At 48.4% G+C, this 12,837-nt stretch overlaps 3 protein-coding genes across 3 annotated transcripts; 2 read left to right on the top strand and 1 right to left on the bottom strand.

Moving 5' to 3' along the window:
• Nucleotides 1–2,059: 2,059 nt before the first annotated feature.
• KD926_002730 (EXPERA domain-containing protein) lies at nucleotides 2,060–3,094 on the top strand (the record flags this gene model as incomplete). The annotated part of the gene is made up of 1 exon (XM_053097196.1): nucleotides 2,060–3,094. One exon carries the CDS (start codon nucleotides 2,060–2,062, stop codon nucleotides 3,092–3,094), a length of 1,035 nt encoding a protein of 344 aa, XP_052958820.1.
• A 585-nt stretch (nucleotides 3,095–3,679) lies between these two features.
• KD926_002729 (RTA1 domain-containing protein) lies at nucleotides 3,680–4,730 on the top strand (the record flags this gene model as incomplete). The annotated part of the gene is made up of 3 exons (XM_053097195.1): nucleotides 3,680–4,336; nucleotides 4,442–4,539; nucleotides 4,592–4,730. 3 exons carry the CDS (start codon nucleotides 3,680–3,682, stop codon nucleotides 4,728–4,730), a joined length of 894 nt encoding a protein of 297 aa, XP_052958819.1.
• Nucleotides 4,731–4,895: 165 nt separating this feature from the next.
• On the bottom strand, nucleotides 4,896–5,723 carry KD926_002728 (putative C6 transcription factor; the record flags this gene model as incomplete). Its single annotated transcript, XM_053097194.1, has 1 exon — nucleotides 4,896–5,723. One exon carries the CDS (start codon nucleotides 5,721–5,723, stop codon nucleotides 4,896–4,898), a length of 828 nt encoding a protein of 275 aa, XP_052958818.1.
• Between the last annotated feature and the right edge of the window lie 7,114 nt (nucleotides 5,724–12,837).

The raw sequence follows: 12,837 nt of genomic DNA, 5'->3' as shown, positions 1-12,837 counted from the left end.
TCTCCTAATATACTTTACGGATTCTATCAATATTGCATCTCCTATGATCAACAATTGTTTGAACAGACTAACTACAGTGGTGTATCTCACCTGTAGCAGGAAGATGTTTGTTTTGAGCCGTGTCATCACTACGGATATTCCATATTCTAACCTCTAGCAGTAATATTAGATTCCCGTTGTAGTATCAATGTTGCTAAACAACACACAACTCCTATGTCCCGCCAGAAGGTGGAGTGTATACTGAAGAACCTTGACGTCTACAATTGGCAAAGTGGGGTTTAGGAATAACCAAAGTGTTAGTAGGAAATGAAAGCCATTATTAATCAACCATTTCGGAATATCTACGAAATGTGTAATCATTCTCACGAGAGGATTAGTTCTATCTCCATAATCATTCCTCGGGGCATCACAATATCTACCGCCCATTCTAGCAATAGTTGGAGGTCTGTTTCCAGTAGTTGGTGCTGGTTGTTAACGATTGTCGGGAAAAAAATGCGAAGCCATCCGGAAGCTTTTAGACGGGATTGCTCCAAGCATCTCTACCCTCGCTAACATCCCATTGATTGTTTTGGCAAATCAAATACCAAGGCTCAATAGCCTTAGAACACACGAGAATGCGCTACAGTGCTTTATAAACCCTACAGTGGAGTCGATGAATTTGCCGAGCGCAGTCAGCTGCGGGTTGACCTGGATGAGGTAAATAACAATTTAATGGCACCACATTGGGCTGTGGATCAAAATGACGGGATCAAAGAAGAGCACTACGATCTCGCTGTCTAGAGATTTGCTGACTAGGTGGCTCGGTTATGCCTGTTGGAAATTAGATGATTCGAGAATTGGTTGGATGATATTACTGTATTATCTCACTTCTGATAGCCATGAATTGATATGGATGGTATTGTTTGCGATTGTAGACTAGAATATGCAGCTTCTTTAATTCCGTTAAGAGCCTCTGAATGCGTTCTCAGTATAACCTCCGGCGTCACTCGAGAGTCCGTTTTAGTTGGAGAATCGGAAGGTACTCAGTAGATACCGTACAAGATCAAGATTCATGCTATTCTCCACTCTCGCTCTTTCTCCTGATCCCCCAACGGCCCAAGAAAAGGCTCATGAGCTATCAAATCGAGCAGAGCTAAAATTTTTCTGTCTTCAGGAGCATCAGGATGAATCTTTCTTGATTCTTCATAACACAAAATCCCCGCAGCAGAATTGTAGTTCGCGCCTGCTGTCGCTTCTGCAATTCGTACCCGAGAGTTCATTCTTTTCTCGCCATCTCACGCTCACGCTGCTGGTGACTCGCATACGACGATAGCACACTCGTGAATAGCGGAGTCCCTGGGTTGAGAAACGTAAGATAGACGCCCGCGATAAAGTTGCACGAAAGAAGCCTATCGATCTCTTCAGGGCCGGTGGAGAAAAGACGAGCGCCGTTTCAGACAAGGATACTGATATATATAAAAGTGGGCACCGGGCGCAGGGTACAGGGCAAGGACACAAGGCACCTCGCAGGGCGATTTGATCAGTAATATCTCTATAATTTGGTCCTCTGCATTCGCAGGATGGATCGCAGATGGATGGTTCACACAAATGCAGAATCCCCGTTCTCTGGCGTCAATGCTGTACAAGCTGACCCTCTGTATCGAACCAGTGCCATGGCATCAAACAGAGCGACCATCGAACTGGCTGCGCTGTAGGTAAAGATAGGTAGATATGTGAAAGAGCTTGTTTCTTGCTCCACATGGGTAAAGACAGGCCTATCAGAAGAGCGGCCATGCGAATCGGGTTACTTTGAAGCACAATCCAAAAATACATATAAGGCTTTCAAGGCCAAAGGATAATGGCGTTACTAGGTATGGGATCCATTGACCTTGCGACCTTCATCCTATCTTCAATGATCGAGGCTGGGGATTGCTTTGTCTGCCGTTACAGATTCAGCCTTGAAATGAGCGCTCTTGATCTCGAGACCCAGAACGTGCTAGAAAGTTAATACTCGATGGACTGGAGCCAATTACTGTGTGTCAAACAAAGATCCGTTTCTTTGAGCGCAGGTCATCCATGGATGTCGAAACGCTGTTCTTTGAGACGATCGACGCCAAGACCGGCGCTTCTTTATCCTCAGGCCCTGGTTGCCTCAGGCCACCAACGCGCCGATCCGATCAACGCGTCCCAACTTTTCTTTCAACAGATCAACACCGCCGTGCACTGCCGCCCACATAAATTCCTGGCCGTCCTTGTCAATTCCACAGGTAACTCCATTCCTGCCTTCACTGCTATACCCACCTCCAATCCAGACCTCGCTCCTAACCTCAACTCAGTCAATCAAACAGGGGCGCTCACATCCCCTAACCTCCCCAAAATGGCCTCCACCAGCGCACCCTTCGTCCTCGACACGCCGACCCTCCTCTGCATCGGCTTCGCGCTGTCATTCATGCCCATCGCCTACATTCTAGGCCGAACGCTGATCCCCTCCACACACGCGCGCAATCGCCTTCTCTTCTTCTGGCACGCCTACGACGCCCTCACACATATCTTCATCGAGGGCTCCTTCCTCTACCAGTGCTTCTTCAGCTGGACCGCCGTCCCCGTCGGTTTCAACCGCGAGCCCTACTTCCTCGGCTACAAGGACCGCGTCTATGGCGCCGCCCACGGCACGGGGCCCAGCGCGCGGCTGTGGCAGGAATACGCGAAAGCCGACGGCCGCTGGGCCGTGGCGGACCCGTGCGTCATCGCGCTGGAGATCCTGACTGTGGTTCTGGGTGGACCGGCAGCGGTCTACACCTGTTATCTGTTGTGGCAGTCATCCAGCGCCAAATCTAGCGCGGCGGTGCGCGGCGCGGCCAAGGGCAAATTGTGGCTCGTGGCGCCCGCGTTGGCGACTGCGGAGCTCTACGGCGGGTTCATGACCTTTGGACCGGAGTGGTTGACGGCGAGCTCGCAATTGGCGACGGGTAACCCGGTCTATTTGTGGTTTTATCTGTTCTTTTTCAATACCCTGTGGGTGTTTGTTCCTGGGTGGGTGCTCTGGGAGGCTTATAAGGAGCTCAAGGGGGCGTTTGTCAAGGCGGAAGGAACAAGTGGGAAGAAGAAGCAGTAAATTGGAAGATAACTTGGTGCGGGTGGACGGGATGTGCTTTGACAGCGGGATACCTTTATTCAGTTTGCGGGATCGTTTCTTTGTTCGCTCTAGAAGGGTTGGTTATTTTTATACATTTGAAAATATATTCTCTTGGGCTTTGTGTCTTGGGTCCTCTCATATATTCTAGATAACATCAGGTACATCGTGCTGCAGATCAAATGACCGCTGGTAAGCTTCCGAGATTACGTTAAAGATCGGAGGGAAATATTACCTTCTTCGTGCTCGTATTGCTCGCATTGCTCGCATTTTTGTCAAAATCACGAAGGTTCTTATTCCCTCGTATCTGGGGCTTGGCTCTCGTCAGGGCTCGCAGTGCGAAGTGCGAACACGAATCGGGCAAGCCGTGCGATTGACCGATGTATATCGAAGGCATCAGCATTACCATCGGCTTTCGAGACTCGCCATACATAAACATTCGAGTATATAAAGATGACCATGAAATGGTCAATTGCATTCCATCTATACCAATTCATCAATTCATCCTGCATACGTATCCTCTCAAGCTTATTACCATATCAAACCACACTCATAAGCCAATCCAACATGTCCTCCACCGAAAACATCTACTTCTACAACCCATCCCTCGCTGCCTCCATTCTCTTCACGATCCTCTACTTCCTCCCCCTCCTCTACCACATTTACATGACCTTTCTTGTTCCCCGAGCCAACAAGTCCCACCGACCGGGCTCCTTCATCCCAATTCTCATCGGCGCCCTCCTCGAAGTCGCCGGTTACGCGATCCGATGCGCCAGCATCAAGCAACCCACCAACATCCCCCTCTACGCCACCTCCGCGACATTAATTGTGATCGCCCCCGTCTTCGTCTGCGCCAGTCTCTACGTCCTCACAAACCGACTGATCCAGAGCAGCCCCGTTGGCGAAAAGCCCCGCTCCAGCTGTCTCCCCATCTGCGTTCCATTATCCTGGCTTCCCCGGATCTTCATCACATTGGACATAATTAGCTGTCTAACGCAGGGATCTGGAAGCGGGATCGCATCCGCGGGGGACTGGGAAGGCGACGAGAAAGATACGGGCGTGGGCGTGCTGATCGGCGGACTGGTGTTGCAACTCGTTACGTTTAGTGGGTTTTTGGTCATCGTGGGATCGTTTCACGGTGGGATGAAGGTGCAAGGCAAGGAGGTGGATGGGGGAGTGAGGATGATGTTGAAGGGGGTTTATATTGCGGGCTTCTTTATCATGGTGAGTTCTCTGCTTTTCTTTTCTTTGGTTGCGTGATTGTATTGGGGGCTTGATTTCGGGGCGTGCTGGATAATGTGTATTGGCTGACTTGCTATGACTACGTAGGTCCGGTCTATTTACCGGGTTGTTGAATTCGCTATGGGCATCGATGCTTATGCGTTCAATCATGAATGGCCGCTGTATGTGCTCGAGGCCGTACCGATGTTGGTTGCGATTAGTGTTTTGGGGTGGTATCATCCGGCGCGATGGTTGCAGGGTGACAGGAGAAATGATGTGGAAACGGATAGAAGACAGAGGAGCTGAGTTGGGTGTGGAGATGGGTGAGAGTGATATTTCAGATGCTTTGATTGCGTTTTCATTTCGTAGTGCGGTTGTGGGGGTTTTGGTCTGTTGATTTAAAGTCATTAGATGTTAGGATAGAAGGAGACAAAGACATCAAAATCTATTCCCGGATTTATAGTATATTCGAGAGGTAGCTGGATATGGATCTGTTCTCTGGTCTGAACAGCCATCGCAACGACCATAATAGCAATGACGATAACAATGCAAAGACTAGTCGTCATCTACTTAACCTCCGGGAAAACCCACCCACGCTATCTCTATCTGAAGCAATCAATTCAGCCTGTCCTTTCACCAACCGACGCATCGATACCGGCAGCTTATGGTAGATCGCATCTGCCCATTGATGCAAAAGTACCGTACCAAAAGGATAACTCATATCACGACCTCGACCGGTATAGACAAGAAGCGGTAGCATCAGGATCTCGACGGCGATATAATGCATGAACAAAGCATAGGAGACGTGATTGCCCGGGCGAATAAAAGCCATGAACTCAAGGTTCTTCATGTCATACCAAACGGCATAAATTTCTGTCAAACCAAAGAAAGCTTCCTGAGGCGAGTACTGAAGCGCGATGTACGTTTTGCGAATTACCTGAAAGAAAGCATGATGGGCCGGGCTCTGAAGGAGGGGTCTTAGTTCTTCTAGATCCTCGACGCAAGATACGAGGGTATTTTCAATCGACAAAGGCTCGGTAGGTAGCCATGTACCGACCATAGCCGAAACCTCCTCTTGTGATTGTAGAGCGAACATTCGGCTCTTATTATATCGCGCCCGGATTTGGTTCGTCACCGTGGCACATCCCCGAACCATGATGGCGAAATCTACGAGACCGTCACTCATGTAGTATGCTTGAAATACAAGCGTGTAGCATGTAGCTAGTATACCATCCATCTCGGTATTCGTGCAGCTGTCTCCGTTGGATAGCGCTGTGCTGAGCAGCTGGAGGGCCTTTCCGCGATGAGCGATGGCCATTGGGGTGTATTGAGATCCGCGAGGTGCGATCAATGCGTAGTGAGTTGCACCGAGAGAGAGAATCGCATGCATTAGGTGAGGGCACTAGATAGATTTAGCTATGCCAATAAGTTCCCCGGTATGAACCAACCTCGTGAGCGTAAGTAGGCACCTGCGTGGTCCAGGATCCCTCGCTTCCGAACGGGAGGTGTGGCCGCGCGACCAGCAAAAAGTGATGAAAGAACCTGAGATCATTCCCTGTGAATTTTGCTCCAAATATTTGCTTCGTCGACGTTGGAGATGGCAGAGGCTCTTGAAAGTCGGTTCTCGCGCTCGTCAACTCTTTCCGAGTCCGTTGTTTCTCTGATCTGCCTGCATACTTGCAGTCCATGTCTCTGGTGATACAGTTCGCACATGCTGGCCTAGTCTCTTGACACTTCGTGACCTTAGCTGGAGACAGGCATATGAATGGTGAATGAATAGAGGCGTACCTTGACTTTACGCGCCTTGCAATTAAGGCAGCCCCGTCGGGATTTTTTATGGGGCCTTTTCAGTCTGTTCTGCTTGTCTGATGAATCATGTTGATCTTGAGGGACTATTCGAACGCCTCCATCTGATGCAGGAGGACAAATTTCAACGAAGCCTCGTGTAATGCGAGGAAGAGGTTGTTTAGTAGATATGCAATCCATGGCACAGCGGGAATAGCTTGACTGAAATCTCAGATTCACCGCGTTTGAGACTCTCGATAAAGGAGAAAAGAAACCATGACCCATCGCTAGGTGCTTGTATTCCTGGCAGCAGCAGCAACGTGGCTGAGCCACGACCGATCGTTAAGGCAGCACCTTTCGGTAGAATACGAGCTTCCTCACGTTCCAGCCACTCAGGACATGGCACGGCGATTCATCTTGGGTTTAGATGGGTGGGTATTCTATTCCCAGGCTTTGAACTATCATTTCCGTTAAATTGCTGCCTTTTTGAATGGCCATTTCGGTTGTCCACTTGCCTGTAGCAGAGAGCGCGGAGTATGCCAGAAGTGTATGTATAACCCCTCCATATGGAACGCGGAAAGCTATACATCGTCAGATAAAACCCATCAGATAGAAGCCACCGGGTCATTAGAATCTGCAAATCAAAAGAGAAACCGACGGACTGGGTGGTTCCATCGCATCGGCATTCCCGGTATCGGCCTTCCCGATATCGACGGGGTTTTTATCGGGCGGGGAAATGACTTCACTCCAAATCAACACATCCCACTGCCCTTAATATTGCAGAATCCACAACTACCTAAAACGACCCGTATTAAAACCTAAGAACTGAATATGACCGCACCGCTGGACCCTGACAGCTCAGCGCAAAAAGCCAGGGATCTTCTCCTGTCGGCCCAGCAGCGTTACGAGGATCGCAACCCGGAATCAGCTCGGCTGCACCAAGAGGCCACCCAATATCTCCCTGGCGGGAATACGCGTTCAGTGCTGCACACCAGTCCATTTCCAATCTGCATGCGATCGGGACACGGCAATCGCCTCCTCGACCACGATGGACACGAGTGAGCCGAGCTCTCATTCATCAAGTCGACAACCTCCAATGCATACTAACGAGCACTCAGGTATCTGGACTTCCTAGGCGAGATGACCGCCGGCTTGTATGGCCATTCTCATCCAAAGATACGCGAAGCGATCATATCGACAACCAACGAAGTCGGGTTGAACCTCGGGGCGTCAACAACGGCTGAGGTGCGTCTGGCCAAGACGATCTGCGAGCGCATTGCTTCCATCGAGCAAGTGCGCTTCTGCAACTCAGGAACAGAGGCGAATCTCTATGCACTCAGTGTGGCGCGCCAGATAACGGGCCTGTCCAAGGTCATTGTCTTTGAGGGTGGATACCATGGCGGCCTGTTGTATTTCGGCGACGGCATTGCAGCCAACAACGTTGACAAGCAGGATTGGATCTTGGGTCAGTACAACGATCCCGAAGGCGCCAGGAGGTTGATTGCAGAGCAAAAAGGGACTGCCGCGGCTGTTCTTGTCGAGACGATGCAGGGCTCCGGGGGCTGCATCCCAGGGAGCGCGGGGTTCCTGCATAGCGTGCAAGACGCAGCGAGAGAGAACGGCCTCCTCTTCATTCTGGACGAGGTCGTCACGTTCCGACTGGCGCCTGGGGGCCTACAATCGCGTATCCTCCATCCCGTGCACGGCGATCCCCTCCGACCCGATCTCACGACGCTGGGAAAATCCGTCGCAGGAGGCATGACGATCGGCGCGTTCGGGGGCCGACGAGACTTGCTCGCCGTTTATGATCCGAGGAAGCCTCAAATCAATCACTCGGGAACATTCAACAACAACTCGCTGGCCATGAACGTTGGACATGTTGCTCTCTCATCTATCTATACTCCCGATGTCTGCGTTGCACTCAATGCGCTAGGCGATGAGCTCCGCCACGGCCTGCAGGAACTGGCCCGCGGTACAAAAATGGTGGTCACTGGCGTTGGAGCCGTTTTGAATTTCCATTTCCTTCCGCAGCCTGATCCTGAGTCTCCAGCATTGAAGGTGAAAGATGTACGAGATGTGACGGTAAGTCACGATAGTACCGAGTACCTTCTGAAGAATCTTTTCTGGTTCCATCTACTCGAGCATGGAATCTGGATTGCTCGACGCGGAATGGTTAGCGTGATGTTAGGCACAACGGTGGAAGATATGCAAACTTTCCTTCGGGCTGTGGGCAGTTTCTTGACTGAGTTTGAAGATCTGGTGAGATTGTGATTCAACCACGGCACGACATACCGACAAAAGCATGTATATAGCGCACCAGTCTGTTAATCAAATGTGGTTTCCAACAATGGCAGCGATGGTAAAATAGGAAATGATCGTGAGTGAATATTTGCTCTTCCAAGTCATCAGCTCAGCCTACCGCGAGAGCAGTAATCCGATCAAAGTCTCATGAAATACTAGATTTCAATTTGTAATATGCAACCATCCTCTATGAACATCGCTAAACCAGATAACGACCCAATTCGAAATCAAAGAGCCACCAAAACTCCCCACTCTATCCAGCCCCTCTATTAAAAAGCAATCACAATCTCACAAGCGCATACTCATACCTCCACCCATCCACCACCCTCACCTCATACCCCCCGGTCACTCCCACCTCCGTCTCATTCGCCTTGAACCCGACCAACGGCCTCTTCACCCGTACGGTCGTCCCATCGTCTAGTACGCGCGTCATCTTGTACGTCGTCTCCGAATCAAACAGTAAGTTCATGCAATGCGCTAAACAACTGATAGCGAATAGCGCCGTTCCGGCGGTGTTCTGGAGACCGAGTATTATCCAGGCTGTTAATGCACCGAGGCCGAATAGGATTGTGATGATTGTGAATGTCGTGAGGAGGGGTGTTGGGCGCGTGTAGTAAATTTGAGTCATTTGAAAATTTTTTTTTTTTTTTCTTAATTTTTTTCACACTGGTATTAGATATTGGAGAATAAGGAGGGGTGAGTTTTTGGTAGGTAGGAGTTTGAAAGGGAGGCGGTAGCTGTCGGATGGGCTAATACTAACACGTCATAGCGAGTAACTAAGCTCGAGGGCTTTCTCTTTCCGGACTGGGCTTAAATCAGCACTGCTTTCTGATCCGGGATCAGCTCCGGATCGTGGCAGGAGCGATCTGGTGCGTGTGCTGATTGCCGGCGGATCGCTCCCAGAGTAATCCGGGAGCAACCCAGGACGAATCTAGCTGAGGTCTGGCGGATCCGAGATTAGTCATTCGCTGTCCAGGATGGGGTAGTTAGCGGTACTCCGACCACACTTTTTTGGTATCAGGTTGACTTCATCTAAAAAGTCAGATATACACTTATCGAAACTGGAGCTATTACTGGAATAAACTTGACGCATTGTAAATAACAAAAAGGTAGCTAAATACTGGACTGTTAAATTATCCAATGACACATCGACTTTTACCGCCGTACCCCGCGCCAGCTCGGGTCAACTTGACAGCCTTCTCACAAAGTATCTTTTTCAGCCTTTTCAAACATCCATATGTCGTATTCTAGTGGGTTTTCAAGTCCCAGTCCCGCCAAAACATTTTGGTAATTCAATAATTCTGCTGAATCATGATTCTTGTCTGCTTCGCTTTTTCTAGGCCGCTAATATTATGTGATACAGATTTACCTTAAAAGCCCTTATAATGAAGCGAAAGGTTTCGCCGAGTACTTCTCTATCTCCCAATTTTGCCAAACGCTATCCGACAGTTAATTATGAGCCCCAAAGGAATGACTTGCCATCAGTAAATTACTATACAGTCGGATGGATCTGTGCCCTGCAGGAAGAGTACGAATGTGCGTGTCGAATGCTCGATGAGGATTTCTCAAGCCCAGATCTGGTGGAGGATGGCGATGACAACACATATGCCTATGGTCGTATTATGGACCATTACGTGGTGATTGGCTGTCTTCCAGCAGGCCGGTATGGTACCAATTCTGCTAGCCGTGTTGCGCGAGATATGGTCCGGACCTTTCCAAACCTACGATTCGCATTAATGGTTGGGATTGGAGGCGGTGTGCCGACAGCGAGACATGATATCAGACTTGGTGATGTTGTTGTCAGCCAGCCCAAAGATGAATTCGGGGGTGTAGTACAATATGATCTTGGGAAAAGGCTGCAGAATGGTCAATTCCAACGAACAGGTCAATTAAACGCACCTCCTGATAAATTACTCGGCGTTATTCCCGAGCTAAGGAGGCTATACAACGACAAGCGGAAGCCAGACAGAATCGCGGAACATATTCAACGCATGGATGATATGGAAGGGTATCATCGGCCAACGGTTGACCAGTTATACCAGGCTGATTACCTGCATTCAGGTAGATCGAGCTGTCAGCAATGTGACTCAGGCTTTCTAGTCAACCGTCCAGAGCGTCTACACCACCGCGTCATTCGGATTCACTATGGAACTATTGCATCAGGCAATACTGTTCTTGAAGACGCTGCTATACGTGACATCTATGCGAATAATCTCGATCAGGTGTTGTGTTTTGAGATGGAAGCTGCAGGTCTGATGAATAATCTTCCATGTCTTGTTATTCGTGGAATCTGCGACTATTGCGACTCTCATAAAAACGATGATTGGCACAACTTTGCTGCACTGACTGCTGCTGCCTATGCACGAGAGTTACTTTGTGTTCTGCGGTCGCAAAGAGTGGATAACATGCCACCATGGGCTGACCAGATTACAAATCAATTGCAACAAGGTAAGGAAGCTTGATTAGATTTTGTCTATCAAAGAAATATATCTTTCCTCTCCCTTTTATACTATCCACCCCCCCTGGCCTCCTTGAAATCCTTGGGCTATTATTTACAACCAGGCGTGTAATGACGTTTCCTAGTTGAAAGAAATACGCTAGACATAAGAGATGCACAGAGGTATGATGAAATATAGTATAGTCAGGAAAGACCACTGACAGTATTAGGGGTTTTCAGTCTCAATTCAATCAAACAGTTGGCTGGCAACAACTGAGGATTGTTGAAGGAGCGGCATTTGACTCTTTTGACAATCAGCATGATGAATGTCTTCTAGGAACCCGAAAAGAACTACTCAGTGAAGTTGAAGAGTGGGGTAAATCAGCACAGAGCAAATGTATATTCTGGTTGAAAGGTATGGCAGGAACAGGCAAATCAACAATTGCTCGAACAGTGGCACGAATCTTCCACGATAAAGAGCAACTTGGTGCTTCGTTTTTCTTCAAACGAGGTGAAGCAGATCGTGCTGATGCAAAGTACCTGATATCAACAATCGCAAAACAAATGGTAATACGTTATCCAAAGCTAGCACCAGCCGTATTGGAAGCGGTGGAGAAAGACCCGGACATTTCAACCAAATCCCTCAGCCAACAATTCAATCAGTTGCTTCTTCAGCCACTGGTTACCCTGAATCAAGCATATCCTCCAACTGTCGTAATTGTGATTGATGCATTGGATGAATGCGATCGGGAAGATCAAATGAAACTAATAATCAAACTTTTCCTACGAGTACAGGAGCTTAAATACGTGCAAGTTGGAATATTTCTGACCAGCAGACCCGAGCTTCCAATCCGTCTTGGATTTAAGGAGAGTAAGAGCCATCAGGATCTGGTTCTCCATGAGCTTCCTGAGCCAGTGATTGAACACGATATTCGCAAGTTCCTGGAATACAAGCTTTCTAAAATACAGGATGAGCGATCACTTCCCCAAGGTTGGCCTGGAAATGAAAATAGGGAAAGACTTGTGAGGATAGCTGTTCCTTTGTTCATCTCTGCATCTACCATTTGCCGCTTTATTGGGGAGATGAAATGGCGCCCGGAAAAGCGCCTAGAAGCAATCCTCCAAGACCAGACAGCATCCTCAGGAACCCAAATGGATAAGACATACCTGCCAGTCCTGAATCAAATGGTGAAAGATGCCAATGAAGAAGAGATTCAAGAATTGAAGCAAGAGTTCCAGAACATAATTGGAGTTATCATTCTTCTGGCTATACCGCTTTCAGTTAATGCTGTCGCCCGACTGATAAATTTGCCAATTGGTGATATTAGCAATCGCCTGGATGGATTTTATTCAGTTCTTAGTGTGCCAGAGAATATGGATTCACCAGTTCGCATTCTGCATTTGTCATTCCGAGATTATCTCCTGACAACAGAAAGCCATTTCCGTGTTCATGAACAAGAGACACATAGAAATATCGCGTTACATTGTCTTCGGGTTATGGAAAATCAGCTGAAACACAATATCTGCAATCTGCCAAGTTACGGAACACAGCGCACGGAGATCGACCCACAGATCATTAACTACTATCTTACGGCTGATCTTCAATACTCCTGTCAGTACTGGGTGCATCACCTTAAGCAGAGCAAAAGTCTTATTCCTGAATCCAAGATTCTCTCTTTTCTTCAAAAGCATTTCCTTCACTGGTTGGAGGCACTAGCTTTAATGGGAAGAACATCTGAATCAGTAGGGCTTATAGATACTTTGAAGACAGGTAAACAGGTAAGTTTAGGGTTCTTTCAGTTGAGCAGTTACTGATATGTATTTAAAGAGTACAGACACTGAGCTGTCCAACTTTCTGTATGATGCAAGGAGGTTTACTCTTCAAAATATTTACATGGTCGGTATTGCTCCACTCCAACTCTACAGTTCTGGACTAGTATTTGCACCTGTACAAAGTATTATTAAAAAGACTTTTTCTGGT

This window comes from Aspergillus affinis (genome assembly GCF_023601865.1).
Source record: "Aspergillus affinis strain CMG 70 chromosome Unknown NODE_15_length_407527_cov_87_040692, whole genome shotgun sequence".
NCBI classification, from domain to species: domain Eukaryota; kingdom Fungi; phylum Ascomycota; class Eurotiomycetes; order Eurotiales; family Aspergillaceae; genus Aspergillus; species Aspergillus affinis.
Note: the sequence above shows the minus strand (reverse complement) of the source record. Positions and strands in the feature narration are given on the sequence as shown.